A 24,850-nucleotide genomic window follows, 5' to 3' on the forward strand; every position below is an offset into this window, starting at 1 on the left:
ATCCTAAAGGTAGTAGACGGAAAGAAATAATTAAGATCAGAGCAGAACTAAATGAAATAAAGACCCCAAAAATGCTAGAAAAGATAAACAAAACAAAAAGTTGGTTTTTCAAGAAGAAGATAAAATAGACAAACCATTAGCTAGGTTAACAAAAAGAAAAAAAAAAAAAAACAAGAGAGAAGATCCAAATAACAAAACTCAGAAATGAAAAAGGAGATATTACAGTGATACCACAGAAATATGAAGAATCATTAGAGATTATTATAAAAAACTGTATTACAACAAATATGAAAACCTGGAAGATATGGATAAGTTTCTGGACACATACAAACTACCCAGACTGAAACAAGAAGAGGTAGAAAACCTGAACAGACCAATAACAAGCAACGGGATTGAACTGGTAATCATCAGTCTTCCAACAAAGAAAAGCCCAGGTCCAGATGGCTTTACAGCTGAATTCTGCCAAACCTTTAAAGAGGAATTAATACCAATTTTCCTCAAACTATTCCAAAAAATTGAAACAGAAGCCATTCTCCCAAACTCATTCTATGAGGCCAACATAACTCTGATGCCCAAACCAGATAAAGACACAACAAAAAAAGAAAATTACAGGCCAATATCCTTGATTAATATAGATGCAAAATTTCTCAACAAAATATTAGCAATCAGAATACAGCAACACATTAAAAAAATTATACACCATGATCAAGTGGGATTCATCCGAGGGATGCAAGGATGGTTCAACATTCGAAAGTCAATTAATGTGATACATCACATCAACAAACTCAAGGACAAAGACCATATGATTATCTCAATAGATGCTGAAAAAGCATTTGACAAAATTCAACATCCCTTCATGATAAAGACTCTCAACAAATTAGGTATAGAAGGAAAGTATCGCAACACAATAAAAGCCATTTATGATAAGCCCACCGCCAGTATCATCCCGAATGGGGAAAAACTGAGGGCCTTTCCCTTAAGAACAGGAGCAAGACAAGGATGCCCACTCTCACCACTTCTATTTAACATAGTACTAGTGCGTTGGACACACACACACACACACAACACACACACACACACACACACACACACACACACACACACACACACATGTAAACTGAATACACCTTGATTTCCTGACTAGATCATAGCTGCCAGAGGGGAAGAATCATCTCTGCACATGTTTTTATCTCACTTGGTGCTTGATAAACACATGTTGGCTGAAATAAAGAGACATGAAATCTTCTAGACTCTATAATATGCACATAGCCCTACATGTTCACAGTCATTTAATCAACAGACATTTATGGAGCACTATGATGTTGATTACCCCAGGCACACGGAATCAGAGACAACCAAGAATACAGTTTCAAAAAGCTCACAGTTTAATGAGGCAGACAGATGAAATAATGTTTCCAATCATGTAAAAAAACCCAATAAAGGTGCCCTGTGGATAGAACTATGTGAAAATTCAGGGGAAACATCTAAGTTTGCCTGAGTCCCAGGAAAGTGTTGTAGAAGATGCAACTTCAGAGTTGAGTCTTAAAAAATGAGTGCAATCTGTGTGGAAATGAGAAAAAAGGGTGTTCTTGGCAGTGAGAAGAGTGTATACAAAGGCTTAGATTTGTGTGAGTTTATCAGTTTTACCAGATGGAAAGAGAGGTTGCAGCCAGATTGTGAAGGACTTTAGTTATTTGGATTTGTCCCTACAGTCATTGAGGGCATGATGGAAGGTGTTTGAATAGGGAAGAAAAATACAGGGTTTTAGATATATAATTCTGGCTGCAGCATGGATAATGTACTGGAGAAAGAAGAAACTAGAGCTTGAGAGACCTTGGTAAATGGAGAATGAAATAAAACCAATGAGAGATAATGAAGCAGTTGGGATAGGGAATGGTAGATAGTTCTGAAAGATATTCAGGAAATGTAACTGACATATTTGGGAATTGAATTGATAGGAAATTAGCAAAAAAAAAAAAAGGGGTGTTCCAGATTTCTGTCCTGGAAAGCTAATGGATGGGATGATATTATTTTAAAAATTAATTAGGGAAGGAGAAGTATATTCAGAAGGTGATTTGAAAGGAAAAGAAAATGGGTTTATTTTTGAAAAACATTTTTGAAAGTCTATAAAGATATCAATAAAGAATTCTAGATCAGGAGAGAGGTCTGCACTAAAGTTATAATTGTAGGAATCTTCAACATGTAAGTGATAGTGGAAGCCATGGAAGAAGGATACTATAACAGATAAATAATTATTGACAGTAGTTCCTTAAAAAATTATTAGGAGGCTTTCAGTGAAGCAAAATCATGATGGCAGCATACATGATGGGTGCTTACTATCCCCAGTTCCCTCATTAAAATAGAAAACAAACCCAAAAAAAAAAAAAAAAAAAAAACCCCAAAGCAACTAGGATTGCCAAAGAAAAGAAAAAAATGCAGATAACTTTAACAGAAGTGATATAAGTGGGTGAGGCCAAACCACACACAATAGCAGTCACTGTGCAAAAATTGCAAAGTTAGCAGCTAGGCAGAGATAAAAAAAGAAAAGAAACAGGGCCTGAAGCCATGGAACACAGAAATCAGCAATAAATACTGCAACAAGGAAATAATCCTATTTTGAATAGAACCCACAGCAAATAGATCTTAGACCAGTCAGTGAAATTGAGAGAAGACTCCAGGTTCCAGAGTATGAGTGGGTGCAAAGGAGATCACGCAGACCCACTACAGGGCCTTTAGAAGACCGAGAGTACTGGAGCAACTCACATTGCTAAGGACTTCACAAGGATCCAACAAAAGTTGTCAAAATTACAGTCTAAGTTGAGAAGGAACACAAGAGATAAAGGAAAGAGAATGTGCAGATCCTTGGGAGCAGAAGAGTCCAGAAGATACAAAATCTCAGAATGATAGCTAAATTAATGAATACCACTTTTAACACCAGAGAAGGAAGCCTTTACAGTGAAGATCACTGCCCTGAAACAGTCCCACCCCTTATATACTCCCTTCCTAAAAGTACAGAAAACAGTCTTTCATTTAAATAAGAGCATCAGCAAACTGCATACAAAGATACTGTAAGAGGAAAGTACCAATAACATACCAACATAAAGAAAAATTGACCTTGAAGCATATGGAAATATAACTTAACATTTTTAAATGAGCTAGAAGAAATTAAGGAAATTATAGAAACAAGTCAGAAATAGATAAGCTGAAGGGCCGGCCTGGTGGCACACTGCTACAGTGCGCCGCTTGGGAGCACGGTGGCACTCCCGCCGAGGGTTCGGATCCCACATACAGACCGGTTCCCACTCGCTGGCTGAGTGAGGTGTGGGCGCGGCACCGAGGGTTGCGATCCCGTTGCCAGTCCCGGTCCGGTGCGGGCGCGACACTGAGGGTTGCGATCTGTTGCCGGACACGAAAAAAGACAAAACGGAAAAAAAAAAAAAAAAGAAATAGATAAGCTGAAAAATGAGATGAATAAATAACAGGGAGTATAAAAAGATAGCAGTCAGATTCAGGAAAGAATTAGAAAACTAAGAGTAAAATTTTCAGAATGTAGACCAAATTAGAGAGAACCCAAGAATAACTAAACACAGAGAGTGTGATAAGGGAAATCAGAGAAAACAAATGAAAAGAATTAAAGAGAAATAAAAAGGATTGAAGTGAAAACAATAGTTATAAAAGACAGGGAAAGAAAACCCAGTGAATATAGAGTCCCAGGAAAAGAAAACCACAAAAACTATGTAACAAAACAGAACTATAAGTAAAAGATTTAAATTGCCCTATTGGAAGGGCACTTCATGTACCTGTGGAAAATCACCCAGAATGGTCAATATCGAGACATATTCTACTAGAATTACTACTTTTAAAGATAAAGAAAAATGTATTTGTGTATCTAGGCAAAAAGATCAAGTCATTTATTAAGGAAAAAAAATCATACTGGCCTCAGACTGTTCAACGATACCACTTCATACTAGAAAACAATGAAGCAATGTATTTAAGATACTGAAGGAAAGAAAATGTGAGCCAAGAATTTTATATCCTGCCAAACTGACCTTCAAGTTTAAATGCCATAGGCAAATATTTATGAAGATGCAAGAACTCAGTGTATATTTTTCCCTTGAGTGCTTCCTAAGGAGTCTACCAGATGTCTATAGAAGGAACCATAGGAGAAGCTTTGGCATATGGTTGCTGCTTTGTAAATGATAATTAATGACACAGATTATGTCATTGCCCCTCTCTGTGGGTTGTGACCATTCTCTATTGGCACTCCTACTTTGAACTTAGCAGACACAGAGTCACATAAGACCTCCATCCAGAAAAGGAGTTTACAAATGATCCTACCATACATAATGGGTGGAAAAAGTCAAATATGCCTGTATCATTAGAGATGTCTTATGAGCAGTGATTGGCAGTTTTTTAACCATATGAGCAAAAAAGGCTCACATCGTGGTTTAATAAAAACTTGACATTGATTTTTATTATATGGGAAAGTCCTAGATGATGATTTGACTTGTTTTAAAAAATGATAATTTGGGAAATGCTAATTTTAAAATATTTGTTTCAAAAGCCTACCAAAAGCTTTTCTCTCTACTGAAAAATAATAATAATTAGGACTTTCTGTTAAAGATGACAATAAAGGCATTTAAAAAAATTTCATTCCCCTCCTTTGAAACCCAACAAAAAACCCACAAAGAGAATGAAAGGGAACACTCTGTCTTCAATGAACAATGAAATGGCCACAGTCCCAAACTATAAATTATGAAACACAGCCGCCAAAGACCATAAAATCTGGATGAAAATGAGAGGGAAGGCTGGGAGCTGACACATATTTCCTCAGGCACCAGGCAAGATATAAGTTTCCTTGGAGAAAGTGTGGCAGTCCTGGAAGGCCTGTTCAACAGATCTTGAATTACAGAGACTAGATAGAGGACCATGAACTTCCCCTGAAAAACCTGAGAATGTCTCAGCTGACTCGTGGGGAGAGACAGAATTGAAGCAGAAGCCATGTTTTCATGCCTCCTCACCAAGGAAGGCTGCCAGCGCTGAAGTGGTGTCAAAGAAGTGATGGCAGCAGTTGCTGGATTATTACACAGTGAGCCAATTATTTAAGAGGCTCTTTTCTTAGTCACACTAACCATTCAAATGCCAAAACCATTGAAAAGAGATGTGGGTAAAGGAAATAGACTTGGTGACAGAGTGTTGAAGACAGCAAACTGATGTAAACTGCCATAGCTCATTCCCCACGCCCATGTTATTCACAAATAGCCAGCTGCATTCAAAGCACCAGCATAAAACCTATGCATCAGAACCAGGGGAAAAGATCGAAAAATCCCCAGGGTATGGGGAAAGGAGCATAAAGCGAGTCACATGAACAACATAATAAAAATATTCCCCAGAGCAAAGCTCTAACAACTAGGCTCTGTATTCCCAAGGAAGTTATAGTCATGGTGTCTAGGGGAAAAGAGGCTTATAAGTGAGGTCTGAATTTAAAAAAGACATTATAAAACAGAAGTAGATGAAAAGACAATTGGAATGGTCAGCAGAAAAACAAGAAGAGAAAAATAAAAGAATAGCAGGCACAAAAGTTACATTACAAGCAACAACAATGACAACAAAAATAAAATGACTGAAGACAGAGAGATATGATTTACAGGCTGTAATAAACTATATAAAATGATATGGAAAAGAGCAAAGATGTAAAATTGGTTTTTAGAGGCAATGTTGGATATGGAAGACAGACAAAGGAGATCAAACAATTGGTATTTGTTAAGAAGAACAAAGCAAATGGAACAGAAAAAAATTCAGAGATAAATTAAGAGGAATTAACTTTCTTTAGTTAAAGCTTTTATTTGCAAGTCATAATGGCATCCCATGTGCCAAGAAAATATAACCCACGAAGACATAGCCAGAAGAAGGCGCTGAACTTCATGGATAAAGAAATAATCCATAGGCCTCTGAGCAGAAAAGGCAAACAAATGACAAAAATTTGGCCTCACACATCTTCACAGGAGCATTCAGTGCAAGAAGACAATCAAGCAGAATCTACACAATTCTAGAGTAAAGAAAGTATGACCCAAGAATTTTCTCTTCATTCTGGTTTCTCTTCATGTAGAAAGGTAAAGAGAATACCATTCTGAGAAGCCCTTCTCGAAAAACCTGTAGGGCCAAGATGAGGCACAAAGATGGCTCAAAATAGAGAATCCAGGGGCCGGCCTGGTGGCGCACTGCGCTAGTGCGCCGCTTGGGAAGCGCAGCTGCGCTCCCGCCGAGGGTTCGGATCCCACATACAGACCGGTTCCCGCTCACTGGCTGAGCGAGGCGCGGGGGCAACACCGAGGGTTGCGATCCCGTTGCCGGTCCCGGTCCGGTACGGGGGCGACACTGAGGGTTGCGATCCGTTGCCGGACATGGAAAAAGACAAAAAAAAAAAAAAAAATAGAGAATCCAGGAATTAGATAGACCTTGGTTAAAAAAATGGAAGATGAGTGATGAATTAATTTTAGTATAAAGACTAATCAATTCGCAATTGCACTTCAGAGCCAAATGTAAATATCAGAAATCTTGATATTATCTAAATAATATGAAAAACTAATTGGAAGATTGGAGAGGAGAGAGGGAGTAAATATAAGCATGCTTATTTCCTTATCCTTCTTAGCAGCAAGTCAATAGATAATCTAAGTCAAAATATGTCATTAAAAACAACTATCTAAATCCCTTGTTGGTTTCTTTCATCTATTTTTCTTAATTTTAGAATGTTATTTTGGGAATTAATCACAGTTAAAAATCAGATGTTTAGCAACTCCTTTAATTTTACTTTAATTTCTTTTTTTCCTAATATACCTAATAAAATTGCATTAAACTGTTAAATTGTAATTGCATGTACACACAGTGATTATCAAATGTTATTTTATATATAGCAGCTTAGGTGATTTAAAAAAAACTTCCTTTTTATACATTTCTGTTTCTTGGATTCTTAATAATGGGTATGTATCATTTTTTAAAAAAATTGAAATTATTTGATTATATAAACAAAGAGCTAAAAATAAATTAGACATCAGTTACAATGCCAGAAATAAATCTCACAGTAATAAATTGCTGGAAATTAATTACTGTCTCAGGAAGAAAGAAAGAAGGGAGGGAAGGAAGGGAGAGAGAGAAGGAAAAATTAAAAGAGAGAAAAGAAAGGATAGGACAGGAAGGGAGGGGAGCAGAGGAAAGGAGAAAGGAACTCTGTATTATAAAGATGTTCCAGCCCAGGAAACGGCTTCCATCTGGATTCATGGACAACATTAACATTTTTTTAAATCTGGGAATGATTTGAGAACAAATTTTCAAAATCTTGAGACTCCAAAAACTTGAGATTCCAAGGTTTTAAAGTATCCTGGAATTCAGGAATGTCTGTGGCGTATGGTGCACCATCGTGCTTCATTAGAGCTGCTTATCTATCTGATTTTTATTCATTGTGGATAGTTGCATAGCAGTGTGGCCAGACTGTAAACTGCTTAGAGGAGAGTGAAATTAAAGTCATACTGGCAACTCCTTCTAAAATAATAACAGAATAACATGTGGGAATACATCGTGGTTATTAGGGCATGCAATGTGGTGCAGGATGAAATTATAAATTATTATGGCATGCGGTGGAGAGCACAGTAAAATTATAAGTTTGAGGGAGAAAAAAAATACAGTCATATTTCTTCTTTACCCCACCCACTCCCAAGCCTGCCAAACATGTAGGTCTTGGAAGCAGACAGGAGACAGGAACACATGCTCCTAGCACTGCCAGGTCCCCCTGAGCTGGGCCTCCACTTCAGCTGCAGTTGGCCTCATTTGACGTTATTACACGACTCTCATTGCAGTGTTCTGTCAGTTGTGGTGCTGGAGTCCAGAGAAGAAAGCAGGTGTGTCAAAGGCTGACAGCCAAAGGCCGGCGCGTTCCCCTCGGTGAGATGATGTGCAGGGATCTGCCAGGGCTCCCTCTTGTGAGATCTTGCCAGATGCCTGCATGCAGCAGTAAGTATGTCGTGTCTGTGCTTCACCAAGATACGCTGGTTCTGCTAATTTTGTCCCGATGTCTTCATTTTCCCTACGTCAACGTATTTTTCACCTGTGGGTAAAGCAAATCAGGCAGAACTCAGAATTGTTTTAAGCAGCAAATGGTAGAAGTGAAAGACCAAGATATAGTTCTAAGAAAAGTCAGTTTTAAGAAATGTCCACCCACTTAACAAATGCATTGTTTAGGCTCCCTCACTTCGATTTATACTTCCTTATATCCCCCACATTCCCATGATTTCTTCCACTTAGAATTCATGAGTGTTCTCTGTAGATGTTAACCTGAAATACTTGCTGGTTTACTTTGCTAGTAATGTATTTGGATTCATTCTACTAAAAGTAGAAGAGCTAAGTATTTTAAAGTATTCAAATATTTTTTTCTTGTGTATAATCTAAAATAAGCAAGGATGAAAACGTGGAGTACCTTTGGTTTAAAAAGATGGCACTTTGGACACCTCTTCAGTTAATTATAAACAATAAGCTTACTATAAAGAGTCATTATGATGGCTTCATTGTGTCCAGACTAACATGCATGTAGCATTCATCTATATTTTCAGTGTATATGAGAGAATATACATGTACAAGTGCATATATGTATTTCATGTAAAGGGTCACAATGAATGGGTTGAGGGCTGCCCCTATAGTGTATAGCATACGCCATATAGAATACAGCATATAGCATGTAGCATATAGCATACAGCATATAGCATATAGCATAGCAGTAGTGGGGAGGTGGAACAGGTACACTGGGAATAACAGCTTCTGGGTCTGGTTATTGCTTTGCTCTTTCACTATTTTTAATTATTCATCTGTAAAATAATAATTTCTACCTCAGATACCCTCCTGAGCTTATGACAAAAGAAAAATCAGAAATGAAATCTTCTTATATTTTAATGTTGCTTAAGGAAGAAAAAACAAATATATATATTTACCAACAATTTTCCATTTATCAACAATATATGTTCCTATAAATAAGTATATTGTTAGTAAATATACATATTATATATATATATATATATATATGTGATATATACTTGGTAAATATACATAAATGTATATATGTACATATATATATTTACCAACCATTTTCTTGGAGAAATTTATGAAGCAAAATAAGAAAAACATTAAGTTTAAAAAAAAACAGTAATAACATTTATTGAGCACTTCCAGTGTAGAGTTCCTGCATGCATTGTTTCATTTGGTCCCCCCAACAACATTGTGAGACAGGTATTATCCCCATTTAGATATGAGGAATTCAAGACTTAGAGGGTCTGAGATTTGCCCAAGGCTCCGTAGCAGCCATTGGCTCCCACACAGGACCCTTTGGCCTGTTTGACCACAAGTTTGTCTGATTCCTGAGCCCATGCTCTTAGCTGCCTCTCTATGCTGATTCATGGACAACATTAACATTTTTTTTTTCTGGGGATTAACATTTTTTTAAATCTGGGAATGATTTGAGAACAAATTTTCAAAATCTTGAGACTCCAAAAACTTGAGATTCCAAGGTTTTAAAGTATCCTGGAATTCAGGAATGTCTGTGGCGTATGGTGCACCATCGTGCTTCATTAGAGCTGCTTATCTATCTGGTTTTTATTCATTGTGGATAGTTGCATAGCAGTGTGGCCAGACTGTAAACTGCTTAGAGGAGAGTGAAATTAAAGTCATACTGGCAACTTCCTCTAAAATAATAACAGAATAACATGTGGGAATACATCGTGGTTATTAGGGCATGCAATGTGGTGCAGGATGAAATTATAAATTATTATGGCATGCGGTGGAGAGCACAGTAAAATTATAAGTTTGAGGGAGAAAAAAAATACAGTCATATTTCTTCTTTACCCCACCCACTCCCAAGCCTGCCAAACATGTAGGTCTTGGAAGCAGACAGGAGACAGGAACACATGCTCCTAGCACTGCCAGGTCCCCCTGAGCTGGGCCTCCACTTCAGCTGCAGTTGGCCTCCTGCCATCCCTTGGATCACTGGCCCTTGCTTGCTGGAGCTTGGCTTCTCCCTCTGCACTGTCATGTAGCATCTCTTCTCCCTGCCACCACATCACAGGCCAAGCGATGAGCGTGGCGTCCTCCCATCCGCTCTAGCCTGCTGTCTCTGCACCACTTCCCCGCTGTCATCGTGCACTTACCACTTAGCTTGCCCTCATCGTACCTTCAAAGGCACCATGTGCAGACCTATAAGACATGCTCTACCTTTCTCCAGGACATGCCACCGCCACCAGGTCCACTCTTCCTCTCCAACATTTGCCAACGTTTATGTTGCTGACCTTTCTAATAGCTGATATCCCAGTTTTCCCACCTTGTCATTTCCATTGACCCCAGCACCTCCGCATGGTGACACCTTAGACTTCCTCATTGCTGGGCACTCAGAACTAGCTTCCTGCTCTTCTGCTTTCCCCCATCGCACGCCTGATTATTTAGTTAATGCCTCACTATGACCTCTGCTTCTTCCATACCTCCCTGTTGTCCCCAGACTTTCTGCTCTTGCACTAGAAACCCCTGCTCTTAGCAGGCATTCCCCAGTCATCCACTTAACCAACTCTATCGCCAGATCAGTATACCCTTCCTTAACCTGCTGCCTTGATCCCCTGCTTATCTTCAACCCTGGTGTTATTTTTCAAGTGATCTGTTTTTTTGTTCCCTGGCCTAAGATACTGTGATTTGCTAAAGAAAATAATATCACCATGCTGATAGACATATTTCATTTAGCTGGGCAATACTGTGTTTTTTTCCCCATTTCCTAAGAATTCCCTAGAAATTCACCATAGCAGCTAATTCCTAACCACTGCACTGACTCATTTCTCTGCCAATGGACTTGTCTTCTATTCCACCAGGAATATCAAGGCTACCATAGTGTAATGTCCTTCTGATTTTCCTCTCTCCTTTACCTCAACTCTGCCCCCTCCCCAAACAGAAAATGTATGGTCTTCTTAATAGGGCTAACCCCTCCTCTAAGGAAGGTGGTCTGAAGACACGAAAACCCACGCCCAGTAGTGCTGTGATCTTTATTCCCTTCCAAGACTTCACTTCTAGAAAATGTGTCCTAACTGGTGCCTGAGGTTTAAGTAAAACCCATCCTCTTTGGTGGTGTACTGTATAGTCTAATTACACCCCCTGCCTGCTTCTCCCCAAACATTCCTACAAAGGTAATCTGACATTGTGGTTAAGCTAACTCACTTGAGTTCAGATCCTAGTTCTTCCAGTACTTCATCATGTGACAGGAAAAGACCTGGTCAGATTTTATTTTAGTTCCTTTACTGGGCCAGCTATGCAGACATATTGGATAAATATGAGACTGCAGCCAGGGAGTCGAGTTGAGGGAACATGGCAATATCTAGGTGAGAAGGCATGAGAGGAGAAGCAGTGGGATGAATTCTAGCAATGTTTCCATGCGTGCTCTAAGTTCCTGATGCCCGATTAGAGTTAGGAGCTGAAGGACAGGGACAGTGGTGTGCCTAACAACCAGCTCTGGGATTAGGGTGGCGAGTGGGGAGAGGTAGCTATCACTTGTTGTGTCTGCCTATTTCCGTAGTGTAAATACTCCTGCCGCAGCTGGTTTCCAGCTACCAGTTGACACTGTTGAGTGCAGAGTTGGGAATGCGTGCTGGCAATCCCACTGACTTATAAGTCAGGCAGGGCCAGCATACCGATGGACAGGGGAAGGAATCTAGGTGCTTCTCTGGTTTCTGGCTTGAGGAAGTTAGTGGAGGTAATGCCTTTAACTTAGGGAACATAGAAAGAGGAGGATAATTGGGATGGAATGAGTTGGGGTCAGATAATGTGTTGAGATGATAATATTTCAAACTTGGTATCTGGAGGAGACTTCTCATAACTGGACAGTTAGGTCTTGAGCTCTAGAGAGAGGTTTAGGCTGGACGGATAAACTTGGGGTAGCATCAACCTAAAGCTGTTAGTTAAAACTATGAGATCATCCAAGGAAAAGTATGGAGTAAGAAGAGAAAGTGGCCACGCACTGGCACCAGAGGGGTAGAAAGACCTAGCAGGATACTGGCAATGAACAGTGGTAAGAAAGGACCAGAGAAAAAAGGTTAAAAAAAACCAACCCAGCTTAGGGAGGAAGAGACTTCTTCATGAAGTGAGTGATTAAGGATGCCGTATGCCCTGGAATGGTCAAGTGTGGGCCTGATGAATGGTCACTGAAGGGATGGCTTGCAATTGTCTCTAGTGAGCTATTAGGGGAGCTTTTCTAGTAGGGTGCTGGGAGCAGAAGCCAGGCTGAATTTGGTTGGAAAGTGCAAAAGAAGCAAGTAAGTGGAAGCCATTCTTTCAGGCTGATCTGGAATTTACTATGGCTAATCCTCCACGGGGCCTGAGGGGCTTTGCAGCTCATTTAGCAAGTTCCCCTCCCCAGCCACGTCCCTTGCAGTCTCCTCTCAGCTACCTGTGTTCCCACCCTTGGAAAGCCTGAAGAGAATCCGGAAAAACCGCCCAGGGTCTTGATTCAGCTTCAGATGAGCTTGTCAGATCTTCACTCCTGTGGAAAGAGTGGGACCCAGCACCAGCCAAGCAGCCAGATGCAGGGCTAGATTCCAAGGGGGCCAGGATTCTGGCAGGGGAACAGGAAGGCTTAGATGCTGCGTCCCAGCCAAAGTCCGTCAGGAACGGCAGGAGTCAAATGCTGGTTAGACCCAGTACACCTATCCAGCGCAGATGGCTTGGAGCAGAAACCTGGCATGGCACCAGAACTTAGAGTCATGGCAGGGATAAGACTGCAGTAAAGGCAGGACATGAGCAAGCATGGAGCTGAGGCAATTGTTGTCAACAGCCGCAGGCACCTGGAACTGGCCTTCATTGTATGTGACAGGCTGGCACAGAGACCCAGAAGGAGGACACACAGAAGAAAGATCTTTTCGTTTTCTAGGAAAGCCAAAAACGTGGTCTTTCCCACATCCAGCACAATGGGGGAGGTGGAGGGATGGGTTGATACCTTGCACAGCCCAGCAGCCCCTCCAGGAGCATGCTGGAGGTACCTGGCCACTCTCTTCAGAGTGGATGATGCCCCTGCCTAAAATCAGGCTCAGCAAGTGTTGCTGTTTTGGGGCACCTCCAGATGTGGGAGGAGGCAGGCACCCCAAACCAGACCAGTTTCTTGCCCAAGAACTGTGTCCGATGACACCATGCTCCAGGTACTGCTTTGAAAGAACTCGCAGGAGTCCCGAGAGGAAGTAGCCCAAGTTGTGGAACCTGGAAGCCTGCTCTGGCTACAATCCCAATTCACTCCTCAGGCACATCTGCTAACTGAAAATGTTCTGTACCCCAGCATGAGCAAGTGCCAAAGCAGAGTTGGGAAGGGGTCCAGTGAATGGGCATACAGCCAGATGGGGCAGCTGGGCTTCTCCTGTGACTCACCCAACCACCTGGGCAGGCTCCTCACTGGGGCTGAACCCTGCCCACCACTTGCAGGCTCCACTGGCTACCTTGGAAGGAGTCAGAGTCCCATCAGCTTGAAGCCCCAAGCTCCACTGAGAGACATCTGGTACCAGTGAACCTGAATGTACTCAGAACCCATTTCCATGTTGGTTCCAGGGCATCAGGATGCTTTGTGGGCCTCATGCCAGCTTCAGTTGTCCCCAGCTTGAACCATTCAGCTAGACAGTTTTCCACATGGACTTCTGCACCATTCCAGTGAGAGCAGAAAGTTTCAAGCTTTGACCCTATCTATAGCAGGCACTGCTACCACAAAATAATCTGTCTCCACACTTTCTTCAGTTGCATGAATTCAAAAGTCTGACTTCAACCCAGTTTGTATTCTGTTGTTAGGGAGTGAATTTCAAAGCCATCCATGTGCACATTATCTTTTGTATTGTCTACCGCCACGAGACCAATGACCACATGGGTGTCCAATGGGATCTTTTAAAATAATAATATACAGGTAGATACACTCGTGTGTATGTATATATATGAAGTACACATACATACGTGCATACCCTGCCTTGTTACAACAATAGGCCACTTAAAAGTATTCATAAAATGCAATCAGATTGATAAGATTAGAAGCAGGTAAGTAATAAAAAAGGAAAACAAACAAACATGGCTAATATGTGATTATGTCTTGAATTTTACACTCCTATTACATGTGGGCACAAATTTGGTTCTACACCTGCTAACAAGCCGTCTTGAAAAAAGCAACCTCACTAATTACATATCAGTGTTCATTTTATAGGAAATAAACTAATTACTCAGACTAAAGCATAATGATTCCTGATGCTAAGACCAGAAAGAAATCCTCCAATGATCTTACGAAGATATTGCGTGTTGTAAAGACTTTGGCAGGGTTCTCACAGACAGCACAGGTTCTGTTTCTTATTTTCCCTCCCCTCTTGACCAGCAGCATCCTGGCAAATGTCTTTCAGTAAAAGAAACTGGGTTAGGAATGCCTTTCTCTACTGCTTTGGTTTAATCCAGTGATACGCTCTAGGGCAGTGGTCTTTGCTGCACGTTTCAGGCACCTGGGGAGCTTTTAAAAATTCTGGTACCCAAGCTGCACCCCATAAATCAAAATTTCTGAAGATGGTAACCATGGCATTGAGATTAAAACATAAGAACAGGTGATTCTAATGTGCATCAAAGTTTGAGATCCATTTTTAGAGTACCTATGGCCAGAGTTGATATTGAGCCTCTACACACATGTGCATACTGGTTGTTAAAATATGTTTAGTAAAAAAAAAAAAAAAAAAAAGGTTAGTACATAGTATCTGCATGAACTCCATGACTGTGTCTCACCTGCTTAGGCCACTCCGCCAGCAGCAGCCACATGATCTCCCCATAATCTCACAACTACGGGGGTAACACTGTGCAACAGGAGGCCTTGAAGACCCTGTTCCAGGGCTACAGCCAGTATCTGTTCTGGTTGATGATGCCCTTGCTATGCAGGTTGAGTATTTTGAATATAGTCCCTTCCTATAGTAATGGATGGATTATAAATTTACCAGGGGATCCTCTGTACATTTTTTTTTTCTGCTTTTGGTTGTTGTTGTTTTGTAAGTTCAAAGTTCTATGCTGCCAGGTAAAAGGAACTCTATATGCCTTCACTGGCTGGGGCCAGGTTGACGTCCTCTATATCCCAACAAGGAAATGTGTGTACATGGCAGGTCATCTGGCTCCATTTAGAGATGAGTTGAGGGAGTATCCTCAGGCACAACCCTGGACCTGTCCTGAGATCAATAGGCCTTACCTGCCAATTCCATCTGTATGGAATTTGCGTGCAAAATCATTATGCATGTCCTTCACCAGGAACATTCTCTACCCCAGAAATTATGGGTTCACCCTTCTTGTTTTCCTGAAGCTACTGGCACCACCAAACCACAAAAGGCAGACAGATCCAAAAGGGTTCATGAGCCATCCTAGAGGACACCAGGAGCTATTGTTACCAAGCAGGGTACCAGTAAACACACTAGCTAGTGCCAAGGGACTGAGAAGGCCATCCACTTAATTTTCACATTTCTCTGATGAAAGTACTAACATTATCCACATTTCACCACAGAGAAAACTAAGGCTCAGAGAGATTAAATGACTTGTCCAAGTGGCAGGGCTAAGATTCAAACTCGTATTTGAAGTGCCTGCTCTAGCTTTTCTTTTTGGATCACGGCTCCCCATTGCTTCATCACTCCCCCATGCGAGTTTAAATGTCATTTGTGGACTATATTCTGCAGTTGGCCAACCTCGTCCTCCTTTTCAGATCCTTCAGATGAGGTCACTCACATTCCTACTCTCACTTTCTCCCTCAGATTTGGTGTACCCATGGCTCCAAGCCAGACTAGGTCCCTGAGGGCTCCCTGCCAGATGGTGGAAGCCCAACATATTAGACCAACCCCTTATTGATGGAAAAACACACCCAGAAGCTGGGTAATTATGGAGCCATTGTATGATGATAGCATAGAATAAATATTCCCCAAATCTAGAAATAACTGTTGCTTATATTTCATTTAACTTCATGCCTTCCCAAACTAGGGCTTTATAAAATAATTTATGTGTTTTAGTGCTACTCATTCAAACTTGCATTGTTTGCTGTTAAGGTACCAGATAGTTGTGAAATTTGCCCCAGTCTATGGATGTATAATGTTATTCATGTTTTAATTCTCAAATGTTTTTTAAAAGTAAAAAAGATACATTTGTTTGCTTGTACCAGGCTTGGAAAATGACTGTCAACATTTTTTATTTTTGAAATGTTTGTTTGCATTTTTTTCTTTCTTTTTTTCTTGCAGAAGTGAAACCAGGGATGAAGACAAAACTTGACCAGGGTCCTCAGATCCTCAGTGTCCAGAGAGTCTACATTCAGACAAGGGAAGAGAAGCGTATTAACCTGACCATTGGTAGCAGAGCCTATTTGTTGCCCAACACATCTGTGATCATTAAATGCCCTGTGCGACGATTCCAGAAATCTCTGATCCAGTGGGAGAAGGATGGCCATTGTCTGCAGAACTCCAAACGACTTGGCATCACCAAGTCAGGCTCACTAAAGATCCACAGTCTTGCGGCCACTGACATTGGTGTGTACAGGTGCATTGCAGGCTCTGCACAGGAAACAGTTGTTCTCAAGCTTATCGGTACTGACAACCGGCTCATCGCACGCCCAGCCCTCAGACAGCACATCAGGGAATATCCCGGGATGGACCACAGCGAAGCCAATAGTTTGGGAGCCACGTGGCATAAAATGCGACAAATGTGGAGTAACAAAAATGAGCTTTATCTGGAGGATGGCCAAAATAATAACCAGCCTTTCTTGAGCGCCCTGTTAGGCCACTGTAGTAATTCTGCAGGAAACACCCACTCCTGGGAGTTTAAGAATAAGCAGTTTGAAGCAGCAGTTAAACAGGGAGCATATAGCATGGATACAGCCCAGTTTGAGGAGCTAATGAGAAACATGAGTCAGCTCATGGAAACCGGAGAAGTCAGCGATGACCTTGCATCCCAGGTGATATATCAGCTGGTGGCCGAGTTGGCAAAGGCACAGCCAACACGCATGCAATGGAGAGGCATCCAGGAAGAGGTGCCTCCCGCAGCTCAGCTCAGGGGGGAAACAGGAAGTGTGCCCCAAAACTCAAATGGGAAAAACTCAGGCAAGCTGACATTCAAGCCAAAGGGACCTGTTCTCATGAGGCAAAGCCAACCCCCCTCAGTTTCATTTAATAAAACAATAAATTCAAGGATTGGAAATACAGTATACATTACAAAAAAGACGGAGGTCATCAATATACTGTGTGACCTCCTCACCCTCAGTGAGGCCACGTATACGTGGACCAAGGATGGAGCATTGTTACAACCCTCAGTAAAGTAAGTAAAATAATACAGTAGTGTCATTTTTGTAGTACCTTCTTAATGGCTATTCCAGTTTTCTTAAAAATATTTTTAAATTCCTTCTAAGAACGTGTTTCCAACAGGATTCTTTAGGAAAGAAACTAAAAAATATTAGGATGTGTTTTCCATATATGCATTGGAATTTTTTAAATTAAGCATCATATTATATCAGCTACTATCATATACGTATGATACAAAACTGTATAGTAAAAATGAGTTTAGAAGTATGTATAGACTCTGCCTTTGCACAACATTTAACATTTAAAAATAAAATTAATATAAGGTTACTCTAAAAAGTAAGCATATTGGTGGTAGCCCTACATTATCTTGGAACTGCAAATCTGAATTTACAGAGCTCTTCCATATCTAGGAAATGTAACATCTTATTTGAGCTCACATCAGTCTAGTACTGCTGGCAGGGCAGGGGTTGACAGTTTTCTTATGAGGTCACTGAGAAACAGAATCCCTGTTAGGACTTCCTGGCACCTCAGTTTCATTTAATAAAACAATAAATTCAAGGATTGGAAATACAGTATATATTACAAAAAAGACGGAGGTCATCAATATACTGTGTGACCTCCTCACCCTCAGTGAGGCCACGTATACGTGGACCAAGGATGGAGCATTGTTACAACCCTCAGTAAAGTAAGTAAAATAATACAGTAGTGTCATTTTTGTAGTACCTTTTTAATGGCTATTCCAGATTTCTTAAAAATATTTTTAAATTCCTTCTAAGAACGTGTTTCCAACAGGATTCTGTAGGAAAGAAACTAAAAAATATTAGGATGTGTTTTCCATATATGCATTGGAATTTTTTAAATTAAGCATCATATTATATCAGCTACTATCATATACGTATGATACAAAACTGGATATAGTAAAAATGAGTTTAGAAGTATGTATAGACTCTGCCTTTGCACAACATTTAACATTTAAAAATAAAATTAATATAAGGTTATTCTAAAAAGTAAGCATATTGGTAGTAGTCCTACATTATCTTGGAACTGCAAATCTGAATTTACAGAGCTCTTCCATATCTAGGAAATGTAACATCTCATTTGAGCTCACATCAGTCTTGTACTGCTGGCAGGGCAGGGGTTAACAGTTTTCTTATGAGGTCACTGAGAAACAGAATCCCTGTTAGGACTTCCTGGCCAAGCAGTGCCAGAGGCCATATCTCCTGAACACCACCAGCAATGTTTGAAAGCACACAGATTGTAGCCTTAGTAGAAAGATTAGGTATCTGAAGTAATTTTCTGTCATGCAATTTTTTATGTCATACAATCCAAAAATAAGAACCAAGGTTTTCTGAGATGTTCAAGACAGAATATTAAGTTATATTTTATAGTGATCTTTAGGTCATTGCAAAAAATGACACTTTTTATTCATTTTGCATAAACAACAGGGATAACAGATATTAATTCACTTTTGCATTCTTTACTGTCTTCAAATCTTGCTGTTTGTACACTAACAACTGTAGACATTGTGCTTTCTTTTAATTTTCATTTAAGAGCTCAATGTGCACCTTATGTGCCTTGAGGGATTGTTAAAAGACACAAACAAAACAACAGATGTGAAATTGTTTTGCAGACCATAAGGTACTTTCAAAATGCAAGTTTTATTTTTATCATGTTCTTTGTACATTGAGCCTGATATGTGAAACATCAGAAGACATCCAGGTAAAATTCAGCTTTTTTATAATAAATTATTAGGCTATGTTTTAAAATATAAAGGTAGAAAAAAATCTGATTTGGGGATTTTTTATCCTAGACCTCTGAGCACAAGAGTGCAATGAAATTTAATAAGTGGAATAAACCTTAAAGCTTAGTGGTTCTCAAACCTTTTGGTCATATGGCCCCTTAAAACTTAAAAATGATTGAGGATCGGGCCCCTTAAAACTTAAAAATAATTGAGGATCCCAAAGAGCTTTTGTTAATGTGATTTGTATCTACTGCTATTTACCTTATTAGAAATTAAAACCAAGAAACATTTAAAGTATCTCTATTAATCCATTGAGAAAAACAACAATAATAAGCCCATTATGTGTTCATATAAGTAACATATTTTTTGAAAAGCAATGTCCTCCCCACCGAATTACCATTGGCAGTGGAATTGCTTCACATCTTTGCAAATCTCTTTAATGTCTGGCTTAATAAGAGACAGCTGGATTCTTATACATGCTTCTGCAACTGTTGTGATATGTTTTAGTTGAAGTATATGGAGAAAAAAAAGTTTCCTCATACAGATAACGTTAGTTGGAAAAAGGAGGAATATTTTCATACCCTTTTCAAATAATTCTGTATATTCTTCTTTAATACTACACTAAAACTGGACAAATGGTAGTTTCTCAAAAGTTAGTTGGAATGTGGAATCTGAAACCATAATAATGGAATTTTGGTACACTGTTAATGAAATCTACTGGTTTATCTTACGCTTTGAATAGAATTTTTATCCATGCAAGATTTTGTAACCTCATACATTGGTCATTTGGAAAATATTGAGTCACTAAGTTATACAGATCTTCCACATGTTGAAACATGTCATTATACAATATAAAAATACACATATTCTTTAATACCACCACCCATCTCATCAGAATATTCTCTAAGTTTTGGGAAACTGTCAAACTAACAATGGTGGATACCAGTTTTCCAAAATTCTAATTTTCCCTTGAAAGCTTAAATTTTATCATTGGCAGCAAACTCTTAACAGTTATTTTCCTTGAATTGATCTGCTCACTTTGTTCATTAAAAAAAAAAAAAGAAGAAATCTGCCACGTACCCTCGTCGGAATCATGGTGTGCACTTCTTTGTCATAGTTTGTCTGTCAGTCATTCTTTCAAGTAAAATATCATCTCCCATGGGAAGAGCCAGTTAGCTGGCAGTTCAAACCATCACACCAACATACTTCAGCAGAAGTGCTTCGTGTGTGCTTCCTGTTTTGCCATGCAGAGTATTAAAAACATAAGCACTCAAGGGTCGAGGTTTAGTACAATTAATAAGTTTTACTACTTAATTCAGGACATTCTTAAATGAAACTGGCATTATTTTTACTGCAAGTATGTAGTAGTCAACACTACAGTGACTACTGGTACGTTAGTGCTACAGCCTTGGTTCATGCTAAGGTGCTAGTGGTTTTACCACCACTGTTTTTGCACTATCAGTGCAAAGGTCAACACAGTGAAAAAAGAAAAAAACAGTTTAGCATTATTATGCAAATAGTTTTGACCTCACAGACCCCTGGGATCCATGAGCCACCATTTGAAGACCACTGACTTGGCTCAACAGTTCCATTTTATAAGTTGTAAGGAAACAGCGGCTGAGAAAGTTGCAGTGATCAGTTGACCTACAGCCATATAAGTACAACAGTGATATAGCAGAACATGGTCAGTTTAAATAAATATTTGTTGAATTGAGTTGATTTTAAATAGTTTGACTGATTAAAAGGAATGAACACAAGTTTCTGAGGCTGAGACTCCTGCAGCTTGTATAAAGAAGAGGTTTTGACATGGCACATCCTACATAGATATCTTTTTGTGTACTTCAGGGATCAACCATTTGAAATTGAAGCAATTCCATACTGCTAGTACAAGTTTTTGGTTTTAATTTTTTAAGAGAATAGGATCCATTTCATTTCCATTTATTTTTCTGAAACTTAACTCAATTCATTTGTTCAATTTATATCTAATTTCCTTTATGTAACAAAGGTTCTCACCTTTATTTATTTATTTACCAATCTAATTTGGATGACTTTTTTTATTTTTTATTATACATACATGTGGGGTACAACATTGATTTTCAGTAATTGTGTACAACGTGTGGTGGTAAGATCAATATAGTTAGCTTATTCATCATTATGATACGCAATCATTCTTTGGGTCCGTTGACCAATTCCTCATTAGCCTCCCTCCCTCTCCCCTCCCCTCCCCTTTTCCACCTCTAGTTTTCTAAAAGTTCTATGTATTACAGTGGTTGTTTCTTTCTTTCTTTCTTTCTTTCTTTCTTTCTTTCTTTCTTTCTTTCTTTCTTTCTCTCTTTCTTTCTTTCTTTCTTTCTTTCTTTCTCTCTCTCTCTCTCTCTCTCTCTCTCTCTCTCTCTCTGCCTCCCTCCCTCCCTCCCTTCCTTCCTTCCTTCCTTCCTTCTTTCTGTCTCTATTGTTCATTTGTTTATTTATGGATTCAGCTCCCATTTATGAGTGAGAACATGCAGTATTTCTTTTTCTGTACCTGGGTTTTTCACTTAGGATAAGTTTCTCCAGGCTCATCCATGTTGTTGCAAATGGTAGAATTTCATTCCTTTTAATGGCTGAGTAGTATTCCATGGTGTATATATACCACAATTTCCTTATCCAGTCATCCACTGATGGACATTTAGGTTGGTTCCATCGCCTAGCTATTGTAAATAGAGCTGCAATAAACATGGGAGTGCAGGTATCCCTTCAACCTGATGGCCTAGCTATTGTAAATAGAGCTGCAATAAACATGGGAGTGCAGGTATCCCTTCAACCTGATGTTTTATAATCCTTTGGATATATCCCCAGGAGTGGGATTGCTGGATCATATGGAATTTTTATCTTTAGTTGTTTAAGGAACCTCCATGCTGTTCTCCATAATGGCTGTACTAATTTACAGTCCCATCAACAGTGCAGAAGGGTTCCTCTCTCTCCACATCCTTACCAGAATTTGTTATTCTCTGTCTTTTTTATGATAGCCAGTCTGATTGGGGTAAGGTGATATCTCAGAGTGGTTTTGATTTGCATTTCCCCAACAATTAGTGGTGTTGAGCATTTTTTCATGTACCTGTTGGCAATTTGTATGTCCTCCTTTCAGAAATGTGTATTCAGCTCCTTTGTCCATTTTTTAATTGGATTATTTGATTTTTTGCTGTAAAGTTGCCTGAGCTCTTTGTATATTCTGGATGTTAATTCCTTGTCAGATGCATTTTTTTGCAAATATTTTTTCCCACTCTGTAGGATGCCTTTTCACTCTATTGATTGTTTTCTTTGCTGTGCAGAAGCTTTTTAGTTTGTTACAATCCCATTTGTTTATTTTTTCTTTGGTTGCCTGTGTTTTTAGGGTATTATTCATAAAGTCATTGCCCAGTCCTAAATCCTGGAGCATTTCCCCTATGTTTTCTTCTAGGAGTTTTAAAGTTTCAGACCTTATGTTTATGTCTCTAATCCATTTTGAGTTGATTTTGGTATATGGTGAAAGGTATGGATCAAGTTTCATTCTTCTACATATGGATATCCAGTTTTCCTAGAACATTTATTGAAGAGGCAGTCTTTTCCCCAATGTATGTTCTTGGTGCCTTTGTCAAAGATCAGTTGGCTGTAAATAGGTGGGTTGATTTCTGAGTTCTCTATTCTGTTCCATTGGTCTACAAGTCTGTTTTTATGCCAATATCATGCTGTTTTTGTTACTACAGATTTGTAATATAGTTTGAAGTCAGGAAGAGTAATGCCTCTAGCTTTACTTTTTTTGCTCAGGATTGCTTTGGATATTTGAGGTCTTTTGTTATTCCGTATGAGTGTTAGGATTGCTTTTTCTATTTCTGGATTGCTTTTTCTATTTCTAGATGGTGTTGGGTAGTATGGACATTTTTACTACATTAATTCTTCTAACCCATGAACAAGGAATGCCTTTCCATCTCTTAGTGTCTTCTTTAATTTCTTCGAGTAATGATTTGTGGTTCTCATTGTGGAGATCTTTCACCTTGTTGTTTAGATTTATTCCTAGGGTTTTTGTTTGTTTGTTTGTTTGTTTGTTTGTTTGTTTTGGAGGTGGGGGGAGGCTATTGTAAATGGGCTTACTTTCTTGATCTCTTTTTCTTCTAGTTTGTTGTTGGAGTATAAAAATGCTACTGATTTTTGTATGTTGCTTTTGTATCCTGCAACCTTACGGAATTCATTTATTGGCTCTAAGAGGTTTTTTTGTAGAGTTTTTTGTGTTGTCTATATATAGAATCATGTCATCTATGAACAGGGACAATTTGATTTCCTCTTTACCTATTTGGATGCCCTTTATTTCTTTCTCTTGTCTAATTGCTCTGGCAAGTACTTCCAATACTATGTTAAAAAGGAGTAGAGTGAGTGGGCATCTTTTGTCTTATTCCTGATCTTCAGGGGAAAGCTTTCAGCTTTTCCTCATTTGAGATGATATTTGCAGTGGGTTTATTGTATATAGCTTTTATTATGTTGAGATACCTTCCCTCTATATCTAATTTGTTGACAGTCTTTATCATGAAGGACTGTTGAATTTTGTCAAATGCTTTTTCTGCATCTATTGAGATGATCATATGGTTTTTTTCCTTCACTTTGTTGATGTGGTGTGTCACATTTATTGATTTGTGTATGTTGAACCATCCTTGCATTCCTGGGATGAATCCCACTTGATCATGATGTATAATCTTTTTGATATGTTTCTGTATTCTGTTTGCTAGCATTTTGTTGAGGATTTTAGCATCTAAATTCATCAAGGATATCAGCCTGTAGTTTTGCTTTTTTGTTGTATCTTTGTCTGGTTTTGGTATCAGGATGATGCTTGCTTCACAGAATGAGTTTGGGAGAATGGTTTCTGTTTCAATTTTTTGGAATAGTTTGGAAAGAACTGGTATTGATTCCTCTTTAAAGGTTTGGTAGAATTCAGCAGTGGAACCATCTGTTCCTGGGCTTTTCTTTTTTGGAAGATTTCTGATTACTCCTTCGATCTTGTTGCTTGTTATTGGTCTGTTCAGTTTTTCTATGTCTTCTTGGTTCAATCTTGGTAGTTTGTGTATGTCAAGAAATTTATCCATTTCCTCCAGATTTTCAAATTTGTTGGTGTATAGTTGTTCATAGTAATCTCTAATGATTTCTTGTATTTCTGCAGTATCAGTTGTGATATTCCCTTTTTCGTTTCTGATTTTTGTTATTTGGGTCTTCTTTCTACTTTCTTTAGTTAGTTTGGCTAGGGGTTTGTGTATTTTGTTTACCTTCTCAAAAAACCAACTTTTTTTTCATTGATCTTTTGTATGGTATTTTTGGTTTCTATTTCATTCAGTTCTGCTCTAATTTTAATTATTTCTTTCTGCCTACTAACTTTTGGATTGGATTGTTCTTTTTCTAGTTCCTTGAGGTATACAGTTAGGTTGTTTACTTGAAATCTTTCTATTCTCTTGATGTAAGCATTTATTGCAATAAACTTTTCTCTTAGTACTGCTTTTGCAGTATCCCATAGATTTTGCTATGATGTATTGTTGTTATGATTAGTTTTGAGAAATTTTTTTATTTCCTGTTTGATTTCTTCTTTAACCCATATGTCATTCAGAAGCATGTTGTTTAATTTCTAAGTATTTATGTGATGTCCAAAGTTTCTTTTGTTATTAATTTCTAGCTTTAATCCATTGTGGTCTGAGAAGATGCATGGAATGATTTCAATTTTTTTTTTTTTTTGTCTTTTTTGTCTTTTTCCGTGTCCGGCAACGGATTGCAACCC

The 24,850-nt window shown here is 39.0% G+C and overlaps 1 protein-coding gene across 1 annotated transcript in view; it reads left to right on the forward strand.

Annotated features, from left to right (window-relative positions):
- Nucleotides 1–24,850, forward strand: part of LOC103610648 (ADAMTS-like protein 3) — a gene marked incomplete at both ends in the record, with an annotated part of 39,297 nt that overhangs the window by 7,296 nt on the left and 7,151 nt on the right. The window contains 2 exons of the mRNA XM_008594768.1: nt 7,854–8,007; nt 16,284–17,352. Coding sequence (XP_008592990.1) covers nt 7,854–8,007; nt 16,284–17,352 — 1,223 coding nt within the window. The remainder of the gene's footprint in view (nt 1–7,853; nt 8,008–16,283; nt 17,353–24,850) is intronic.

Source organism: Galeopterus variegatus, unplaced genomic scaffold (genome assembly GCF_000696425.1).
Source record: "Galeopterus variegatus unplaced genomic scaffold, G_variegatus-3.0.2 Scaffold11481, whole genome shotgun sequence".
Classification (NCBI taxonomy): Eukaryota; Metazoa; Chordata; class Mammalia; order Dermoptera; family Cynocephalidae; genus Galeopterus; species Galeopterus variegatus.